Source organism: Brienomyrus brachyistius, unplaced genomic scaffold (assembly GCF_023856365.1).
Source record: "Brienomyrus brachyistius isolate T26 unplaced genomic scaffold, BBRACH_0.4 scaffold49, whole genome shotgun sequence".
In the NCBI taxonomy this organism is placed as follows: domain Eukaryota; kingdom Metazoa; phylum Chordata; class Actinopteri; order Osteoglossiformes; family Mormyridae; genus Brienomyrus; species Brienomyrus brachyistius.
The window spans coordinates 798,035-821,541 of NW_026042324.1; the positions used below are offsets into that span (position 1 = coordinate 798,035).

At 38.4% G+C, this 23,507-nt stretch overlaps 1 protein-coding gene across 9 annotated transcripts in view; it reads left to right on the top strand.

Moving 5' to 3' along the window:
- The first annotated feature begins 277 nt into the window (after positions 1-277).
- The window catches only part of LOC125723491 (liprin-alpha-1-like), a 61,111-nt gene continuing 37,881 nt past the window's right edge, over positions 278-23,507 (top strand). For all 9 annotated transcript variants that reach the window (XM_049000105.1, XM_049000107.1, XM_049000113.1 and 6 more), the window contains exons 1-2: positions 278-504; positions 11,468-11,731. In XM_049000105.1, coding sequence (XP_048856062.1) covers positions 11,468-11,731 — 264 coding nt within the window. In that variant the 5' untranslated portion in view covers positions 278-504. The remainder of the gene's footprint in view (positions 505-11,467; positions 11,732-23,507) is intronic.

Here is a 23,507-nt window from a genome sequence, read left to right on the forward strand (position 1 = left end):
GCTAGCTTGCTTCCCATCTGTTTTTCCTTTGCCTAGATTGAGTGTAGTTTTTTCCAGGGTTTTCATTTTAACTCACTGCCTCCTGGGCAGGTAAAGTGAGTAGAAGCTCGGGACCATGTCTAACGTATCGTAATACTTAAAAAAACGCAACTGGAGCTTTCCTTTAAAAATATTTAAAATATTTAGCTATGATTGCTAGCTAGCAGGCAATACTGCAAAACCCTAAAAGTGCCGGAAAATTATCGCTGTGTTACTTGTAAGGCCTTTGGGATCTGTTCGCTTGGATAGTTTTAAAACTAATTTAAAGCATTTTTTAAAGGATTTTTCCCCCTTGTTTAATGTTAAGGCACATGCTCGCTCTTAAAACTTTTATGATTATTTTTCTAGCTGCAAGCTAGTTTATTATAAAGGGAGGGAAACCGGAGTAAAGAACTATTTAGAAAGTTACCCCAAAACAAAAGGAGAAAGTGGACCTGACAAAGGCACCTCATCTCTGCTGGCAAGGTAACCTCCATTCTTTAAAAAATAGGTATTAAGATTTGAATATATAATGAACTTGGATGTTTAAATGTATTAAGGGTTTAGAGTTTGGGAATTTTACGAGACTGAAATGTTTGTAAGTGTTTCTGTGGATTTGCTTTGTTACCGTTATTGCAGTCCTTATTCTTTATTATTGTTATACGGATAGTATTGTCAACATACAGTTATTAGTGATGATATTTCCGGTAGACACTTTGGAAACATCCCGTAGCTCTCGATTGTATTATCAAAACTTTTTGAAATAATTACTTAAGATATACTGAAACTCAGATAAGCCCTTTTTCAGGAATAATTCAATACCTGAGCACAGTGTCACATGTCGTGTGTCATCTGAACTGATACCATATGGCCTAGTATGACTGAAGTTGCTCTGTAACGTTTACTGCTCTGTATGCATATTTAGATTGTATACCTAGTAGATAAAATGTAGGTAAGGTTCGTGTGATGATTTATAAAGGCACGTTTTTGCTGTAGTTACAGCTACACTGCAACTAAACTTCGTTTTGAGAGAAACAACAAAGCATGTCTTTGGATGTTATAGGATTGTTCACTAAACTTTAACCTTGTTTCTGTTAGTATACTGCATGCAAATGATAACCAAGGATTGATAACGCATACAACTGCAAAGCCCATTCTATACCAAACTACACTTGGCTACTCTTTCCATAGATCCTATAGCAGGCATGTTGCATAATATCCTTCTAACTGTACTTTGACATTTCAGATGGACATGATTTTCTGTTTATTGAACGAGTTCACATTGGTGAGATCATTAACTTTTTAGAAATATGTCATTTTTGACAAAGAACAAACCCAGGTAGTAGTCAAATATACAGTGACCATAAGCCTTAACCCACTTTCTTTTGCGAATGTTGAAGACTCATGGTAGTCATGTGCCATCTATCAGATCTTCTGCATTTTGTAAAACGACTTTCCAGTTAAACTTTGCTCTGAATCAGCATGATCTTATTGAAGAACATATGGCACTTGAACGGGTGAAATAAGGATAAATTGTTTTTGTGCATTTCGGGTGCAGGTGAGTAAAGGAGTTATTTGTTAACCGAAAGCTTCAGTTGCTGAAATGTACTGATCACCATGCTAGCTTCAGGACTCTGGTCATTAAGCTGAATGCAGTAGAAAATAGTTTGTAGAGAAATACTTGTGTGTTTATGGGAAACATCTACATCGCCATGTTTCACACTGGATTTTTCAGTGTTTTTTTTTTTTTTTTTTTTTTTTTAGACTTTGCTCGGTCGGTCATCCATTTGTTGTATTTGGTTGAACTTGCTTTATCTACCTAGATATAATTCTAGTCAGCTTGCAATTTCACATAAATCGGTACCTGTGTTAGCTGGAATTGTTTCTTGGTACAGGAATTGGAGTAGTCCTGCTGCCTCCAACACGTTCTTGATAAGAAGAAAACTCAAAGTATTGGATGGATCTTTTTGAAACTTGCAGAGTTTGAAAAATGTGTCATTGTATGGGTGATTAACTGGGACTGACTGAGAGAGACCCCCCCCCAGATTGAAGCAATGGTGCTTAATGACAGCAAATGGAAGGGTAACTTGGATAAATTGTTTATCCTTGTGAACCTGATAATTCTTCATTACTCTGTTTTACTTTTTGATCTTTGAATCTTATTCCAACTTCTCAGAAACCTTTTGGATGAAAATCTACATGTGATAGGCCTCAGACAGACTGCACCAAAACTGAAGCATCCACGGAATAATTTTAATACAGGGGATATTTTTTGACAGCTTACCAGTTGTAAGCATGCTCATCTTAACTAGTTTTGCATTATAAGAAATAGATGTAATTAAAATATTTTAAATGCTAATATAACAACTAGAGCTGCAACTGTTTATTTTTATAATCGAGTAATCTACAGATTATTTTTTTATGGTTATTTTATCCAGTTACTCAATTAAGTATTTTGTTCAAGTGTAAGAATAAATGAATTTGTACTACCCAGGTCTTTGAATAATCAAAGAGGTTTCCATGACATGAAAAGCCAAAATTATTTAACAAATTTGTGAATTCAATAAAAACAAGATTATTCAGACCAAAATCTGAAGTTTGACATTTTCTCTGTCCACATGATAGTCCACAATGTACAGAAATCGCACTCTCAAAACATTTACAAATATGGCAATACATAATGTCCCCATCTTTGCCACCTGCTGCTAGCAGAATTAGCTGCTAACGGTTAGATCCCCCTGGGATAGGAACTGGTCAGCTATATTAAGAAGGACATGTAGCTTATAGTTGTCTATTGGGTGGCAGCATTATTGGGTGAGTCCATGGATGTTTCTTTTGAGTTGTTGTATTGTGGTTAGCCTGTAATATTTCCGTTATGCTTTGCAGTATTGACAGATGACTCTTTTTAATAACTTCTAATCTGAAGTGCTCACGTGCAACTGAGGCTTTCACTCTTTTTATTTGGATTCTCATCTGCTATGCTTAGTCTTTATTCCACCATATGGGTAAGTAATCGAGAAGGCAAACTGTATAACTTTCAAATCAAGCAATCTAGTTTAATCAAGGTGTCATGACAGCTCTACTTGAATTTGTATTTCGTGGTCACACAAAATTGTGTAGAGCTTTCGCAGTTAGTTGACGTCGATGTTGACACTGAATGCTTTAAATCGATGCATCGTTTTTTATTTTAATAAAATTACCTTTTATGATTTCTAAGACGTTTCATTACAATAAGTGTTTTCCTGTAATATCACCGTAATTATGGGAGTAATTCAAATTACCTCAAAACAAAAAGGTAGTTTTACACTGTGCAAAGTGTGGTGGCATACCATGGTGGTACTACTGCTATCCATGAGCACCGGAAGAGAAAATACACAAGTGCTAGTCTAGACCGGCAGAACAAGCAAAACCATTGTGTTGTCTATTCATGTTTATTGAATTGCCATTAGTACGGAGAGCTTTTTAATAGTTTTTGTCCTTGTAGTTGCTAAACGCACTCATAATTAAAGCTGTACAGTTGTCTCCTTGCTGTATTAGAATCTCCATTTAATAAGTGTTTGTGAAATGTTTAGACTACAATCTGGGGTTATTCTACTTGGATCGACGTTGTCAGTATGTGCGTTCATGTGCGATAGAACTAGTGTCGTTATCATAGGCTAAAACTGAAATAAACACACTAAATGAGAAAATAATTTGTGAACTGAAATAAAAATGAAATCCATATTTACAAAAAAAACATTTTGGACTTTAATCTGCGAGAAGTACCGCACACCACCAACATCTTTTTACTTTGTTAAAGCACAGTACTTCCTGTTTTAAAAAATGTTGCCCCTCGTAATGCGTACATAGACTCACTGCCGCGTGCACACTCACAGCCACATGCTGACGTGGTTAATAATTTGGCCCTTGACAAAGTCACTCAGATATTTATTCCTGTCCATTTATACTGCATTCAACATGTCGTCAACAAGTACTGGATGTTAAGTGTCCCATCTAATATATCTCAGACCTTGACGTGCACCATTTTTACTAGATAAGAGATGCACCAGTCGATCGGCCAGGTACCGGAACTGGTCGATTTTCAGCATGTTCGGCCTGAACCAGAGATCGCCTGGTCAGTCTCATGTATCCGTTTTACACACACACCACACGTCATACATGCAGGCAAAAGCCTCACAGCTGCATGCACATTCTCAGCCATATGCTGATATGTCGATATCACGGAAGTTCTTCACTGTTAGTGAAGATGATACATTGCTTGGCATTTGTAATACATCAACCCCCTGCTCTATAATGTCTGTACAGTATGAAGGTATGAAAAAGCCTCATCTTAATCTAGCTTACTAGTGATGTAAAAATTGTACATGCATAACGTGGTGTTCTTATTGATAATATTACCCTCTACCTATTATTTGGAAGAGAGAACTTAAGTGTACTATTTGGAGGTTTGTAACCTATGAACCTCTTTATTTTAAGACAAGTAAAAAAAGAAAAAGGTCAGTGTCGTGATATCTGGTAAATTTAAACATGCTGGAAAACGGTATAAGTAACTGACATTTGTTTTATTTTAATCTCTTGCACCTGTTCTTATTTGGTAAAGAAATATATCAGGTAAAGTTGGATGTACTGAAACTCATTTTCAGTACCTCTTTCTAGAACAGAACACAGAACACTTTGTTTATGCTGTCAATTATTGTTCTTGGAAAGAATTGGGATTGACAAAAATCTGTATTGGCAGTCGCACTTGCAAAAAAAAAAAATCTGAAATCGGTATTGGCCAAGAAAATTGCAATTAGTGCATCTCTACATATAATAATTTTGATACTGTATTATGTGTTTTAGGGCTGAATGATATTGCGAAGTTCACATTGCAATACTTGAAGTTTTTGCAATATTTAGGAATCGGAAAATTGGCTATATAGTTAAATAGAACTTGACACCGTTTGTCAAAAAAAAGTTGTTGGTGTTGACCTGAATTGTCCCAGCACACACAAAGCAGTGCTGACAAATCATTAAAATTGCTTGCTAATTCAGTTTCCAGTGACTGAGTAACAATATTTTAGTGCAACCTATTGATGATTTGATCCCAGCAGACTATTGTGTTACAATTGCACATGTTTGAAATGCCATGTAAACATTGCACATACTTCAAGTCTGCTGTGTTTGGTAGCACTGTAGCCACACATTGCCGCTTTGTATGAGTACAGTTTGCATATTCACCCTGTGTGTGCATGGTTTTGTGGATACTCTGGTTTCCTTTCACTGCACAAAAACTTGTAGCCTAAGTGTACTGGTGTGTCTAAACTAACGGTGTGTGTGTGTGTGTGTGTGTGTGTATATGTGTATATATGTGTGTGTGTGTGTGTGTATATGTGTATATATGTGTGTGTGTGTGTGTGTATATGTGTATATATGTGTGTGTGTGTGTGTGTATATGTATATATGTGTGTGTGTGTGTGTGTGTGTGCGCGCCCTGCAATGGCTGGTTGGTTCCTTCTTTGCACTAATTATATTATAATAGAGATGCGCTAATAGTTTTCTGATAGTTGGCATTGGCCTGTTAGAAATCAGCTTATATTTACTGCCCACAATTCCCTTTTAAAATGGTGACCCTTATTGCTTTGTACACCCATGTAGTACAGTTAGAAAAATGTCTGTGCGGAATTGTTTTAATGTTAGTGGAAACGACACTAGAAATGCATTTTTTTTTAGCCAACACTGATTTGCAAAAATTTAACATCATCCTCACGAACACAACGCAACATTTGATCGCTCACCTTAAGGCAAGACGGTAAAGAGTATGAAGAGTTTCTGAAGAATGTATTCTTTCCAATAATGAAGGCTGCAATACTGCCGAATAATGCTAGCCCGCCAGTAATGCAAGCATTTAATAGCAAAAGAAAAGTGCAAACTCAAGATATTACTCAGAAAATTGAGTTTTATCACACTTGATGATTAGCTCTTCTGTTGTAAATATTATTATATAATATGTATACAGTTATAAACGGCGATGAACATAACTGGTATGCAAGTATGCATTGACCTTACCCTATTTATTTTATGTACATTTGTGCTGATATGAATTACCATACATTTTAACCTGTATATGCTAATTCGTACTTAATTTGCAGTATAAATATATACCTGTTACACTACCAGTAAAACATTTTGCACATCATAACCTTTGAATTATTATTTTTTTATTCTTAAGCACTGGAAAGTTGAGTGAACAACTATAAGTGATAATACCAGTCAAAACAAGTTTCCTTTATGACATGGAAAGAGTATGTAAGAGTGTAAGAGTAAAGAGTGCATGTCTGACATCCTATTAACTGGTTATGTGGTAACTGCATAGTCAAATTCTAGGCTGTTCTTTAACTGGTTACGTTTCATGAACCAGAGCAGTATTTAATGTCCCTTGTTGAAAGTGCCTCAATTTTCCTCCTCTGCTGGAGGAAGGTTACTTTGAAGATATGGCATTTTCTTGCTAATAAAGTTCTTCAAATGGTGTAAGTTTATTTGTTAGCAAGAAAATTGTGTATTTGTAGTAAATGTTTAGTAACATGGACATGTAGAAAATCTGTGTGTGGAAGAACTTGACTGGTAGTGTTCCTGGTTATAAAATAGTCAAACCTCGGATTGCGAGCAATTTGGTTTGCGAGTTTTGCAAGACGAGCAATAATTTAATACATTTTAGCTTGATAAACGAATACAAAATAACCCTCTTCTCTCTCTCGTCTCCCTCACAACATCCATGATTCTTTTCAAAGATAAAACAAATTAACCTGCACTTTATGTATTTTTACTTTTATATTTTGTATTAATCATTTTTATATTAATTCATTCCACAACCTAAAAATATTAACTGAATTTCCATTATTTCTAATGGGAAAATTGGCTTTGATATACGAGTGCTTTGGATTCCAAGCACGTTTCCAGAACGAATTATGCTTGCAATCCGAGGTTTTACTGTATAGTGTTCTGGGACTGTTGTATGACCAATTTGGTGTGTCTTTACCAAGCAAATGAATTCTTTTTCATATTTTTGGAGCGTAATGTAAAAAAAAAATGTATTTGGGTGGAGTTATTCAAGGAACCTCGTATTTGGTATTGTGATCAGTATCTGTGTCGCATTGTGAAATAGCAGATTATCTGCCAGAAGTCTCTCTATCTGTGCATCATAATATATTATGAACATAAGCAATTACTTGATGGATTGTCAGATTCGGTAGATTACTTGATTTTTGATATAATCGATGGTGAAAATCCCTGCTGTTATGTCACAGAAAATGTTAGTCATAGTGGAAATGAGAAATAGAATTTAAATATTTAGACACTTGGAGTGTAAATAATAATAATAATAATAATAATAATGACACTTTAAGACATGGGCATTAAAACATTACATAAATACAGCTTACCATGTAATTGGTGGTGAAAGATTCTGCAATTGGGCATGTAAGTGGAATGTGCAACAACGAAACACTCTATTGCCCCAAATAGAAGATGACTCGCCACTTTTTGGCAACTATCTTTAAGAAAAAAGGTTTTGGAATACCAAATCTTACCTTTTATAGAGAAAAATAACTTTTGAGAAGAACATATAAGTTAACCAGCAACCACAGGCAGTCAGATTACAATAAGTGCAGCAACTTAATAGCATAAACAGCAAACATTCCAAAAACAAATGTATTATTTGGGGGGGGGGGGGGGTTTAAGATATTACAAACTCCAGCACACTTGAAGGTAGAGAATGTTTTTGATTCAGCAGACTCACATTAAGTGGGTAAATGGTTGACCCATAATAAGACTATATGACAGCTGTGTTAATCTGCATGTTACTGTCTTTACTAACAGCCACTATCAGTGTAATATTAGCAGTAGCACAGCCAGGGAAGCCAACAATTTACACAACACTGAGGGATGCATTGCCAACTTTCTCTTTTTCAGATGTATTTTGAAAAAAATAGGACACAGCTTTTAGTAAAAACTAGAACTGTCATGATTAGGTGATTGAATTTAATTAATTGATTACTAAAAAGCACTGATTTTAAATTTTCCTTCATTATTACTTGGAAAATATGGTGGAAGGAAGATGCACATAAGTTTGAGAGCTCCAATTTAATACCCGTTAAAAGTAAATTAAAATTGTCATCTAAGTATCGCAAAGCAGAATTTAAATAATATATTAAAGATACCTGCAGTGCAAGGATATTTATCTTAAACATTCAGGAAAAAAAATGTGAGGTTAACCATAGATGTGTGCCATCTGTCTTCATGGATTAGCTTTGCCTGTCTTTGTGATCACATTGACTTAAATTATTTTGCTTAATATACTTTTTATGATTCCTGTTTGTCAAAATAATAGCTACTATAACTAAGGTCGGCCCCATCACTTGGCTTACATAATACAGGGTTGCCAACTTTGGTCAGTTGGCTGACGTGAGATCTTCAATTCGAGACAAGTTTGCACACGCATTAACATGTATGTAGCAGTTTTATTACCTTGTAAATATTCTGCATGGTTTGCAAACTACCCCAGCGCTTTAAATGTAACCAATTTCAGGTTTATAATGGAATAATATAGATTTGGCGTAAGGTTAGAGTTGACAGCCCTGTAATACAGAATGTGCATAAAGAGCTCATTCAAAAGCAGTAGCAGTAAACTTTAGGCAGATTTTTTTTTTTACATGTACTAGATAATTTTGAAAAGGAGCCATCGACAGAATGGAGAGGTAGGTTGCGGTGTTGCTGGAAAACGCTGGTTTGTGTGGGTAGAGTTTGCATGTTCACCCTGTAATGTTAAATTAATTGATATTGCACATCCCTACAGTGTTGCCAGTGGGAGAAAATTTGTAAATTTTTTTCATATATATTTGCTAGTTTTAAAATAGAGCTCTGGCATCAGTACTCATATCGGCCGATACCCTCTGTTCAGTTATCAGGATCTTATCTGCACTGAAAAAGTGGGATTCGTGCACCTCTAGAAAAAATACTTGTACTCAGCTGTTTTGTATCTGGCTTTAACTCAAAATTCTAAGAATTGCTTGATCAGAAGCCTTGAATGGTATGGAATATTTAGTAATTTTATGACTGATTACAGTGTTTCCCCTAGGTTTACAGCTTTGGGGGGGATGGGGGCTGCAGACGGACACAGACAGGATTCATGGTGTTCATGTGTTTCTTTAATGACAGCAGTCAATATAACAACTTAAACATCAGAACATTTCTTTTTATGACAATTTGACAATTCACCACCCTGGGAGTGTTTAAAAATAGGGCTGGGACGATTATTTGACGTAATGGACGATGTCGATTACAAAAGTGTGTAGACATGGAATTTTAGTGTCGATGCGTTGTGTAAAATCACGTAAATGTTTTGTGAAGTAACTGCAATGCACTAAGTGATAAGCTAAACATATTGGAAGGGAAAGTACTTTTATTCGGAAGCATGTTAACACTGTTCTTTTAAGAATTGAGCAATAAAACAGTCTGCTAATAGCTGAACTTTACTGTCCACCTGACGATCTCTTCGCCACTCGAGAGCTACAATATATTATTTATTGGACCTGCGACATGGTTTTCATTTATAATACAAAGTTATTCCGCTAATAAGCTGGCTAGTTGCTTCACTGCTGGCACCGTTAAAAGTATATCAATTATAGACTGAATTCCGATATAGTTTTGTCTAATATCACACTGTTTTGCAAGGCATGCACTGGCCAAACATGTAGCACTTCTCTCAAATATTTATGAGAGATCTCCTACCACCATACAAAAAGGAAATTTGCTCCCCCCCCACGCACATGAGGCAACATGGCTGTGTCTACCAACAGAGCTCCGGAGCCTCTGGAGAAACGTGTGGTAAAAAAAGCTTGCATGCAGTCTTCCAAAGTTTGGGAATACTTCAGTCATGACACCTTTTCTGCACCTCTACTGTAGCTGATGTTAATGACGCTGTTTCAGTCGTTTTATATTTTCTGTTTACTTGTTCTGTAATGTAAGAGAGACAAATTATCGTTTGACTACACATACACACTAGCCTAAATCGTTCCTTGTTCACTGAAGTAAGCTTAACTGTTACCTTTGCTAGTGTTTGTTAAAAACATGTTTCTCTAGTTATGAAATCATTCCATGTTTTAGCATCTATTTCAACATTAAAGTCAAATTGGTGTAATGTAATAAGTAAGAACTATTGCAGTGATTATTAACTTCAGTCTGACAGAGATTCAATAGGATTTCTAAAGATTTGCCTTTTGTTTAATAATGCTCTAATATTTAAGAAATGTTTTAATAAATTGAAATGTTAATGAGAATTTCAGGTGTGTGGGGGGGAGGGGGTGAATTGTCGTATTAACTGACCAACTTAAATATATTTAAGCAATTGTCATCAAATCAATTGAAAAATTAGTTAGGTTAGTTGAGTAATCAGAAAAAAATATTCACTAGATTAATCGTTTAAAGAATAATCTTTTGGGACAGCACTTTAAAAAAATGCAGATATTTTTGTCTGCTTCTAGGTGGTTGACGCAACATATTTTCTGACGCGTGCTTTCCGCTGGTGGGAGTGTGCTCACCTATGTGTGCTCACACGTGTCTGCGCACACATCAGGGCGGAACTTTGCCATGCGCGATACAGAGAGCAGAGGAGAATCCTAAATGCGCGATAGTGTAGAGAAAAATGGCAAGCTGTTCTGTAAATAAGATAAATAACAAGGCTATTTAGTTTGTTTAATAAAAGGACAACGTATAGACCTGTTCTATAGGAAAGGTAACCTTAAATGATCTGTTGTGATTTGTATCTATGTAGAAAATAAAATTAAATAAACTTGACCTTCAAGGGGGGGGGGGCAGGTGCCCCCCTAATATAATGGTAGGGGAACACTGGCTTAACCTCTATATAAATATATGTGTAAGTTTACATTTTTTTAGCCTTTTTCCTTGTGTTGTGCACTAAACTGGGTGGTAAATGTGATGAGAACCTCTCTGGCCTTTCTGTTTGCTGTAGTGGAATATATATTTTTTTAAGAAATGGTCTTTGTACTGAAATGGCAATAATATCTTTTTGTTGCCTTGGATGCTTGGTTGCATACTTTGTCTTGATCACCTAGGAACAGTGAGCATCAGATTATTGGTCGGTTTCCTGTGAACTTGTTTGTTACATTAATTCTGGGTTGTGTTACTTTGTTCTTTCTTGTCACTGACTAGTGATGTTCTCGTTTTCTTTAGGTTAATCCAGGTAGTGACCAGTGCTCCATCTCTCTATCTCACACACACAAACACGTGCGTGCACGCATTTATATATAGCCGTAACATTTTTCTTTTTGCCTTCATCCTTATGGTTAAAATTATTTGACTCATTTTAAACCTTAAAGAAGGAACATTTAAGCGGCATATTTTTTGCTCAGTGCATTAGTGCGACAGCTGAACCTTTCGTTCTCTTTCCTAGATGATGTGCGAGGTGATGCCCACAATCAGCGAGGCAGAGATCCCACCAGGGGGTGGTGGCAGCTGTGGTTCAGGCTCTCCACTGCAGTCAGACTCTGATGGACACTTTGAGTCTCTCATGGTGTCAATGCTGGAGGAGCGGGACCGACTGCTGGAGACGCTGCGTGAGACCCAGGAGAACCTTGGGCTGACTCAAAGCAAGCTGCATGAGGTCAGCCATGAGCGTGATGCACTACAGAGGCAGCTCAATACGGCTCTGCCCCAGGTGAGTTTCAGCTCCCCCACCCTCTGCACTCTTTATTACGGGATGTGGCCCTTTTATTGAATGGGTTTTCATTGATCAGAGGATGGCAAATGAAATGGTCCAGAAGTAGTCCATCACTCTTAAGGTTACTTTTAAAATGTTTCCTTGCTTGCATCTGAAACACCAGGTAAGATTATCATTATTATTATTTATTTATGTCCATTTATTTATTTAAAGATTCAGTACAATCCTGGGATATTGTGCAATCCAGCATTCCCTGTGACCTCCCTGTGGCTTCTGTCATTATGATGTTTATTGCACAGATTTGACCAGAACAATATGCTATCCTTCTACATAAGAGATACAGCTGCTGAATTTTAATTGATGATTGTCGTACAAATAATTTTTTTCTGTTCATTTTTTAGCACTCAGCTTAGAGTTGGCCTAACCATAGTTGAATATTACACATACACCTTATAAAGAACTAAATATTGAATATTTGAATATTTTGAACATAAATGCATTTGTCTATTAAGCTTTGTAAACAAATGGGGGCCCGATATGATGACAACAAGTAAGTTGAACACCTGGAGATAAACATGGGGTGTTGTCTCTTCCCGATCGCATACCATCTGACTGATTTTACACTGCCCTGCATGTTGGTTATCCCGGCCCCACACACAAGTCCCAGCTGTCTTTCCGCTTCTGATTACCTGGATCAGGTGTGTTCAGTCAATCAGCAGTGTGTAGGGCAGGGATAGCTGGAAAACAAGCAGGGCATTGGGTCCCGAGGGGCGAGTAACCACTGCCGTAAAGCAATACATGCAAAAATTTCTTGTAGCAGCACAAATGCGTATGTATTTTAATAAGTGTGACAGACCTAGCTGTAGGTATCTAGATTTATGATTAGAAGTTTGGTAGTCCAAGTTCTTGTTATTGAAAGGAATGAATGGAATTTCTTCAAAAGAAATATTTACATTTCTGCCAGAGAATTGTTATGAGCAATATGAATGCAGTATTTTTTTTATTTGGGGTTTCAGTTTGGCAGATCTTTGTCATTATGGAATTAAACCTGTTTTATGCGTGTGTGGTCAGTCTTTATAGATTCAGGTATTACAATCCGTAAAGTCTAGACCTTCTAGTCTGTGTGTGTGTGTGTGTGTGTGTGTGTGTGTGTGTGTGTGTGTGTGTGTGTTTTCCAGCTTTTATAGTTTCTTCCTACAATCCGAAGACTTAACCAGACTCTAAACAGGGTACGCAGTTAGAAGATGGACAGCCTGGTCAAGGAGCCAAGCTCTGCTTTTTCACCCTGCCTTCCATCAGTGATTCAGTTTCTAATTGGCTGTGGTTAATGGCTTGTGAGGGATTAAATTTGTTTATTTTAATTGAAAAACTTTTTTTTGGACTGTGAGTTTCTCTGGATGAAAAGCAATTTGTCAGATTAAACAGCATTTTAATGTTGTAGGCTGATGAAATATTTATTGTGTTCCTCTGGAAAATGAACCTCACGAAGAGCCTGAACCCTGTGGATAGTGTTGCTTTGCCTGTCAGATTCAGTGCACTGATCTATGAGGTTCTGAATTGGTTAACCAAGTATCTTGCAGCATCCTGGTGCACTTGCCTTAAGACCTCCTGTTATAAGATCATCAATAAGACTTGCCACAACATTTTTACTTTCATAGGAAGCAAAACTTAGCTTTACAGTTTTAATGATTGTTTTGTTTTTCAATATTATCTAGTATGTTAAAAGTTTGCTGCTGCTTTTGGATGAGCTCTGCATGTGCTCTCCGCCTATCAATCATTTTTGTACTTGCTGTCAGACTCGCTTACAGACTGTATGGTGTGTTCGTTAGAAATTTAACAAAAATAAGTGAGAATGACAAATGCAATCAAGAACTGGGGTCTTGTCTCAAAATTTCATCAAGAAAAATTGTGTACGCGCAATAATTGGATTTTTTTCTGACCGGGTGTACACACGTTTCCTCTCGGAAACGTCAAAACTGTTTTGTAAATGTGCATGAGCCTGAAATACTGCCCAATTTCTCCCATGAATGGTCAGTGCAGATGAGCTGCATGCTCATGTAATACGCAAATCAAGCATTTCTGGTTGTAAAGCCCAATAATAGCAACTGTAAATTTAAGACAAGAGCAGAGGAATAGTGAGGTAGAGGCACTAGAAAATGTTATATTTGAGGGCACGTTTCACAAACACAAAAACGTGTAGTCATACATTTTCGAGGAATTTATTGGCTATCGTACAGCTGTTTCTAGTACTTCTGCACTTTTTAAAATTTGATGGCTAATTGTATTTTGTTGAAATTCTATTTATACTGTGTGCAGTGATGGAATCTGTTGAATGGTAACCCATCACCACTACTGTAAATTCTGTCAGCAAAATGGCATGGAAAAAGTGTTCGATTCTGAATATAAGGCACTTTCCCACTGCATGAACTTTTTTCAGAAACCAGGAAAACTTCTGTTACATTCCCACCTCAGGAAATTCAGCCCAATTGTAGTTCCTCTGGTGTGCCTGAACCCCTTCTTTTTTCCCCTATTCCGAAATATGACAAATGCTTTATTGTCATTGTACTTGCAATGAGATTTAGTTTGGAAAACACCAGCAGATGCACAGTATTCTTACAATTAGATTCTGAAGCGTGTGGGTGTATATGTATATATGTATATGTAAGGAATAATTGACTCCGGACCGTTGAATTATTAGAAAATAATGCACACCCGAGGTGGTAATGCGGAGTGGCCGTTACACCTCGGGTGTGCATTATTTTCTAACAATTCAACGGTCCGGAGTCAATTATTCCGCTTATACTACGGTTGCCACACCTCAAGACATTGATCAGATGATATATTTCAAGGGATTCGTCCGGTTTTTCTACTTAAATCGCTATTGTGAGTAGGATTATTTCTTCCGCATCTCATCCAACGACTCTTTTGCTAGCTCCAAAACGGCATTTTAAAGCTGGCAATGGAGGCTTGAGCTGTTGATAGCAGACTAATGCAGTTAATAATGAAGTTATTAGAAAGAGAGCGAGAGAGACAGAGACACAGAGAAAGAGAAACAGAGAGAGAGAGAGAGAGAGCTTGTATGAATTAGGCTACCTCTGTGTGTCCCTCAACAGTGTTCTGAAGCACCGTCTCTAAACTGTAAGTCTGCTTTAAGATGCAGTGCTGTTATTACCTTGCTAGTGAGAAATGTCATGTATAGCCTTTAAGTTGGTACACTAGGCTAACTAATACTGCTGCAGCCCAGTTGTTGAAAGTTTCATATTCACCGTAAATATTAAAATTTACTTTCGGAAAATCGTCTGTCATGTTGTTGTTTTTGTTAGTCCTGTGTGCTGTATAGGTACTGTATGCTAATTTCCGTTATTACAGTTAACTATGCGAAGTGATATGGAACTGTAATGCGGTCAAGAGAGCTACCTGGAACTACGTTCGCCGTGCGGTTATCTGAAAATAATTGCACACCTCAGAACGTTCGTCAGCCAATCAGATTAAAGCATTCAACGGTCCCGTAGTATAAGTGTATATATATATATATATATATATATATATATATATATATATATATATATATATATATATATATATATATATATATAAAATGACACACATATATACACACACACACACACACACACACAAAATAAGGTGCTGGTAAGTTAGTTCACAGAGGTAGAGTTTTCAAGTGGACTAAATGCACATACATATAGAAATTGCACATGTGGGTGGGGTATTGCTTCAGAGATCAGTGCTGAGAGTTCAGAAGTGTGATGGATGTGATGTGAACTGTTCCTCAGCCGGGTTGTGCGGGCATTCAGGGTTTTGTAGCGTCTACCAGATGGCAGATGTGTAAAGAGTTTGTGTCCAGGGTGGGTAAGGTGCTTGATTATTTTTTCAGTTATCCGGCTGCACTGGGCGCGATGGATTTCTTCCAGTGATGGAAGCTGGGTGCCAGTGATCCGCTGGGCTGTCCTGATGATTCACTGCAGTGTCTTCCTGTTCTCCGAGTACCACGCAGTGATGCAGTATGTGATCACTGATTCTATGGTGCACCTGTAGAAGTTCACCAGGAACTGCTGTGGAAGTTGTGCTTTCTTCAGCCTCCATAGGAAATGGAGCCTCTGAAGTCATTTTTTGGCTATGGCTGGTGTTTGTGGTCTGTGACAGATCACAGCTAATCTGAACCCAGAGGAACTGAAAGCTCTGAACCACCCCCACCTTCTCACCACCAATGCTGATGGGTTGGTGGCCCCTTTGCTTCCGTCTCCTAAAGTCCAAAATAGTTTTATTTTTTTTTATACTTACCAAGAACTCCTGGGTGGGTCTTATAGCAATAAATTTTGTTGATTGGTTGACCCCAAGCACCGACACTAACTTGAAGGTTATAGAGAAGTGCTGTGGAAAACCAGGAAGTTGTCCAGCAGAAAGTAAACAGATGGAATTAATTTTGTAACTGTAATTTTGTAACATGTAATGCATTAATTTTTTTGCCTGTATGTATCTCTGCATTGGAAAATCTGATCGGTAACCAGTATATTTCTGTCTAATATCACTGATACCATATTGAAAATTGCCAGTTCTTATTAGTGGAATATTGTTTTATTTTTGGACTCCATGATCCTTTTCAAGGTATTTGAAAGAATTTACCCTTGATGGTAGCAGGAAGACCCTGAAAGCTATGAGCATGTGATTTGATTTTTGGTGTCCCTGCACAGGTGTTTTGAGTAGTCATTTGTGATGTTCCCCTCTGTTACTTGGCAGTAAATACCTTGCATGTTCTCGTATGTGGTATACAGTTTTTATGATATCCTGTTGTATGAGCAATGCAGGTATGCAAGTATTTTCTTGATTCTAGAGCTGTCATGATTACTTGAGTTTTTTAAAAGCATTGATCACTCTCCTTGGTTACTCAGCAATATAGCATAAGAAAGACGGTGCACAGCAAATAAGGGTTCAAATAAAAAGTGAGTCTGCCGAATTGAACACTTGTATTGTCCAAAGAGCGTTAGTGGTGCCTGCATGTTGTGGTGCCAGCTTAATGAGGAATACTGGCAGCTTATTTAAAATACATTTTTTGTGTAGATAGAATGGGTTTAATGTCGAAGAATTAGGCTGTTTGGCAGGTATGAACTTGCTTTCTGGTCCTTTTGGTCCGTAATCCATAGATATCTTTACAAAGGGTGTTTTGAAGGCTTTTAAGTCTCTATCATGACACCATTATGGTGGATGGATTGATTGATTGGTTGATAGTTTATGCCACATCTATAATAAATCAATTGGGGATTCATTCTCAAATGTCATCATAGGGTGTTTCTAGTTCCATTCATAATGACAAGTTAGGTTATGTGCAGAACTGCGACAAACAAGAAAGCTGTAACTTAGAATAGTAGCATCAGCATAAACTGTTCTTCCACAGCAGAGGTGGTGATAAACTCAAAACCAGTGGCTTTGTTGCCTTCTACCATATAAGGACAAAAAACTGAATGAACACCATATCTTGGACTGGTAAACGTGCTTGTGGGCTGGAGACTTTCTGCTGGAGATGTGCCACTGCCCTTTGTGGCAGAGCTTGACACAGTTTGTACAAAGGTGTCTTGCAGATTTAAAAAAAAAAAAAAAGTTACAACTGTCACTAAAAAATAACTTGCCTAATTATGTCATATAATTAGGTGTTTAATATTATAGGTCGACCGATATGGGTTTTCAATAGCCTGTTCCGATATTTAGGAGTCAGCGCCAGCCGATGGCCAGTATGCTGCCGACTTAGTTTTTTTTGTCAATAATTGGACGTTTTCCCCTCTATTTGCACTTGTGAAATCACACAACAACAAACGAAACACAAAATTTCTCAACTTAGCATTTATTGAATACTGACTGTAAATTTAAATATAAACTTAAATAGCAAAAGCAATACAACTTGTAAACAATAACAAACTTGGCTTGGTGAAATGCTGCCATACAGGATTAGATTTTTGTTCAGTCATCAGACAGCATTTACTAAAACAGAACAAAAAAATGCAAGGTTAGTGTTTATTATAGCGCCTTCATCTTCAATTCATTCTACAATTCCAGTATTCCATGCACATTAAAACAATTACACTCTAATATATTTTGAAAGAAGAAAAAACACTAGTAAGTGCATCATGGTATGATGAGTAGTGTACAAGGCCCAAAACCTTTCTTTAACATGTTGTTTATGTTGTTAGCAGACACAGCTTACAAGCCAAACTCACTATCAGAATCTATCGATTGCAGAAAATAAAATAATTTTGTTGTATTACAGTCTTGTATTCAAGTTCAATGCAAGCCTCTAGTGATTATGGATAAGCCTGTATAAAGGATAGACGTTTAATGAGGAAACTAACTGCGCAAAGTCATGCACTTTTTATCTAGACGTCTGACAAATTGTTCGAATCTCCGCTCTCAAATGCAAACAAGTTGCACAGAAGGACTATTGTCAGCATCAGCTCAAGTGAATGGTAACCAGGCTTTCGAACAAACAGTTTTCTCCGCCATGCATTGTTCTTAGCAGCTCTGTCTGAGGACGGTGCTGTCTGTGCTCGGGGTAGAGTAACGCAACTCTTACCCTGCAGTGTTTGATTGAGCTACCTGCTCCACCCCACACACAGAGTGAAACTCTCTGACACAAGAAAAAAAAAACTGAACTGATATAATTTGGCTGATATGGTAATTAAAATTTTAACAATTAAAATGATTTTTAACAATTAAAAAAACATCTGAGCCCACCAACAAGCACACAAAACTGTCAGAATCAATGATCCTTAACCTTACATGTAAGCTATACAGTTGGTTGAAGGCTCATTATTACGCCAGTTCCCCCCACTGGGTTAAGATGAGATGGGATTCTCGGAAGGGGTGAGCGGTACACCGGTGTCATAGTCATTACTGGTGTGATTGTGCACCACGATATGGATTTGCCTTGTATCGGTAACACCGTGAGAATTCTACATAATTATACAACAGCCTATTTATAAAAAATAAAGCTTTTTTTTCAAAGCTTCAATTTAAATCTTACTTGTCCTTTATATGGTATATGTAACTTTTTTTTGCGTTTTTTTTCCCTCTATTACTAAGGGACAACTACCCAGTTAACACTAGAACCGCCCGCTTCCCATACTAATGAACATCAAACTCAACCTCCAAGCAATACATACTTAGGCATATGCAGCCCTTTTGTTTGCGCTAATGTACTGTTGGTGTTAATAACAGCAGCGAATCTAACACCCTTACTCAAAAAGCCATGAACTTCCTAACAGAGTGGCTGTTCAGTCCTGAAATACTACGGCTGAAAAGTTTTCAAACGCAGTATTTTGTAAAATGTTGGATAGACAGTTAATTGGTGACGACATCATGTTTGTCAAGGTTTATATTAACAGTATATAGTTATTTTTTTATACAAATCAACTCTGGTGAAACAAACATATATTTTCAGGGTTGCCAACTCTTACGCATCTGGTGTGGCACTCACAGTTCGAGACTCTCACGCGCACGCAAGTAATCCTATGGCAAATCTATATTATTCCATTATAAACCAACCCTAGCCACATCAAAAGCGTTGGGGTAGTTTGCAAACCCTACAGACCATTTCAAAGGTCAAAAAAAATCTGTTGCATACATGTAAATGCGTGTGCATGTGTGTGTACCTGTCTTGAACTGAAAATCTCACTAGTCAGCTGACCAAAGTTGGTAACCCTGCGTTTTATTTCACATGAAACGTAAAATGAACTGTTTTTGGCTGAAGCGGCTTGTCATTCCCTTTGCATTGTTACTCCAACAATTATAAAATAAATGTCACTTTTTGTATCCATCTGCCGTCCAAAAAGTTCAAAATACCGTGATTTTAGTAATAATATTATTGCCCGTCCCTAATTCTCTTTCGTCAACCTCATTCTCCTGGTTTTTGTCCCTTCTGAAGCCCTGTTATACCGTGAGCTATGTGTCAACGTTGTTGTGTTAATATATATGCCGATAAAAGATGGGAGAGGGTTGGTGTACAGTCATACTCCCTTGGTCTTCCTTCCTTCTGGAAAAGTCCATGGAGGAGGGGGGGCTGTTTCTTTTTGTCCCAGTGAGCCACCAGTCAGGCCGCTTCTCCATCCCCTTCATAATGCCTCCTCGTCTCCTCTAGTGGTGCTACTGCTGCAGAACGTGCCAACATTTGTGTCCTGTGAAATGTCCTGCACTCATAAAAGACCAGTGTTTTGTGAAACTAACCCACCTTGATTTTCACTGGCTATATAAGTGATGCAGAATAAAATCGTGTTCAGTTGTGTCATGGATTGTCATCTGCTGTTAAATGAACATATGTTGTTGCTTGTGTGAAATGATGTATGGATTAGCATAAGCTGCTGCCACATTTTCTGAATCAGCCTGGTTCCCGGGTGCTGGTGAGCCAAGCTGAGCTGAGTGGGAAGATTTATGGTATTTATATTGCTGCTGTACTGTGGCAGCTTTGTGCTGCTTGGAAAGCAGAGCCCCCTTCACGTGATTGGCCTTTTTCCATAGTTTTCATCTGGTGGAGAACAGGCTTACTGGTCTTGTGATGACAGGAGTTGAGCAGAGAGGGTAAGAAGCATTTAGACTAACATGGGTGCTCCTTTGAGAGAGACTTTCTTCTCTTTGGCCTTTAATAGCTGCTTTCTCGCAAGTCTTTTCCTTTCATCACTGTGACTATGAATCAGCAGAGATGTTTCCATATTTGTGTGTTAACAGTGGGGCTGTTCCACTGTTATGGATGTGACATTTTCAAAAATGCCTCCAAGCATGGATAAGCTTAGTATGAGTGAATCAGTTTTTCATGTAACCACTTGGGTTGAATATAGATACATCCTCAAATTCCATTCATTAAATTAAATGTTCAAAATAAATAGCCTTTTATCAGTTTTGTGGACGTGACATTTGTGTGGAATTGGCTGTAAATGTTGTTGGCATCTGACTAGTGGACACAAACTTTGGAAAAACAATCATACAATTGCAAATCTTTTATTTCATGTTGATGGTTCTTGGTTTCCTGTCACTTTTTGGTTGATTGTGTATATAGGCTGGGAAACCTTTAAGTTCTTAAGCCCTTGTTAGATGCTCATCTGAAGCTGGTTTTGAGAAATGTTTGCTTAATTTTATACTCCGTGTGGTGCTGTCAGAATGCTAGACAGTGGGAGACTAGAGAAACATGGCATGACCAGAGATCACACACCACATTCCCACCGCAGAGTTCTAACTTAATTTCTCTGGGAATGAATGGTGACTCGGCCTCGCCCACACAGTGCCCTGCCTTTTTTTATTGGGGCTTCACACAAATGCTTTCTTCTACTTCTGTTCATTGGCAATTGTTTGCTCTGCACTGTTAGCATGTATAAGGGCTGTGTGCCATTCCTTGCATTTCACTTATTGTTTCCATGTAAAATACTTTGGTGTGAGAAGGCAGTTTTATTTGGATGAACCTTAAACTGTTATCCGTCCTTGTATTACAGAGCTGGTGGATATAGCCCACATGAATTATTCAGTTGCTGGTTAAGTGCTGGGCAGCAGCGGTGCCTCCATGTACTTGAAGCACTGCAGCCGGATGCTGTGGCAACATGGCGCCAGGGCTGGGTGGAGCAGACAGATCAGGGGCCTTGCTAATCTCAAATCTTTGACAGCTGGATCCCTCGGAATTAAAGCGAAAGCTGATCCGTGAGTGAGGGATGGTGTTCAGAGGTTGTCTGAGAGCCCTGCAGACCTCCCCATAATGGGCTAGGTGGAAAGCTGACCAGGAATCAGCTGCTGAGTTCCCTTTGCCCGTCCCATGTGGCCCTGGTCCAGGCTCGAGCTCGTGCCATCTCAGGGCTTCTCCGCACACAGCCTCCCCTGACGTGGCCAGGCTGGTAGCAGCCAAGGAGAAAGTGGGGCTGCTTCCATGGGGCCAATGGTGTTTTTCCCATCATCTTCTGCTCCTTATTGGGACATGCTCGCAGGCTGAGGCTGGGTCTGGAAACTCATAATAGTGAGATGAGCTGTGTGAATGTGTCAATATGTTTCGCTCCCCCTTGTTTCCAGAAAGTCTAAAAGGCCAGTGTGATTAAATTTGACACTTGCTGGCATCCCTCCTGACACCCTGCCATCAACTAAAATGCAGCCGCATGCTATCCATTTGTTTGAGGAGACATTGGTCCAAATACTGTGGAAAGTAGTGCAGCTGAATTACGATTTTGGAATGTCATCTGTCAGTAAAGTCTGGTCTTTAACTGCACGTAACTAAAATGAGTATGCAGGAGAGTCAATGTATGTGGTTCTATATAGGCATGATATACGGAAGATTGTAAAAAAAGTACTTACCTTTGCAAATGGGGTATTGTGCAGCACCAAAATTTCGCCATGTTTTTTAACTGCTTGACTGTTTGCTATGTCAGAAAGTAGTGTGCGGGTTGTGAAACTGCACTGTGCATCCAAAAGCAGATGTGACCCTGCCAAAGACACATGCGTGTTCTGCACATCGAGAAAGTGCTGGCCTATATTTTGCTGAGGTGGTACATTGTGTTCTTGTCTAAATAGTTACTTCTGCTTATCTGTGATTGCAGAGTGTTTTGCTTGCTTTTTTTTTTATTGTAAATTGATCCTGCTCTGCGTCATGCTTCTTGGGAAAATCTCTTTACACATCATGACTCATGACGCAAATCTGCTCCTTTTCGATGGCTTCATTGATTGGGAGGCCCGGTAGTCTCAACTGCTACAAAAACAATAATTATAGTGGAATGCAGGAGGGGACAGTTCTGTGCCAAAGGTTTAAAATGTAGTGTGGCTGCATTTAGAAAACTGCAATGAAAAAAATATATCCAATATGTATATGTGTGTTATTCTTTTTAAATGTTGAAACATTTCTTAAATGTATTGCTGGAAACAAAGGCCTACTTGTTTCAAGTGGTCTTTTTTTTCTCCTCCCTTTCCCACTAGCAGATGTCTGTAATTAGACCTTAAAACCAATAAGACACATGTAGCAGTAGACACATCTCCAATGTGAGAGACAAAACTGTTATAGCGTTGCTTGAGGGGCAGTGTGTGCTGACCTGGGCACAGACGTAAAAAGTTGTTGATTCCACTGCGCACTGCCCCGATGGTGTCATCACTCAGGGCTGAGTCACCAAAGACCTGTTGTGGCAGGTTTGTTCGTTCACTGCCTTCATTGCCCGTAGGCTCTGCGGTTTCCTGTCGCCGCCAGCTCGGATGACAGCGCCGTGACCCCCCGCACACACCCAATCAGGCGTGTCGATGGAGGGGTAATTTAGACCCTCTTTACCTGTGTGACAGCTGCACAGTGCAGATGGGTAGCCTGCAGTAGCCTGGCTCAGTGGCCATGTGTTCTCATTCCTGCATTTTTCATGAAGGGTTTTCTGTATTCTTTTCCAAACGCCTGATTCCCTAGCAATTGGGCAGCTGTAGATGGGAACAGGGGGAGATGGAACTATGTATGCTTTGAAATGGCCCATTACATAATCGTATATTTTTTCAGTAAATTAATTTTGAAATGCTGTGATTTCTCAGGTCAGTGGTGTTTTTCCTTTTTTTGGGACTATAAACTAACTTGAGGAATGGCGACGGACTCCCCGCCTCTCGCCTGCCCACTGTCACTGCTGAGATGATTGTAATGACCCACCCTCTCTCTGGATGAGAAATGGATCCTCTCACCGCCTTTCCATGGCATTGACCGTCCCACTGTGCAACTGAATTAATCTGGGGACAATTAAAAGCTAATTTATCCTTCTGTATAGAATGTACGCAA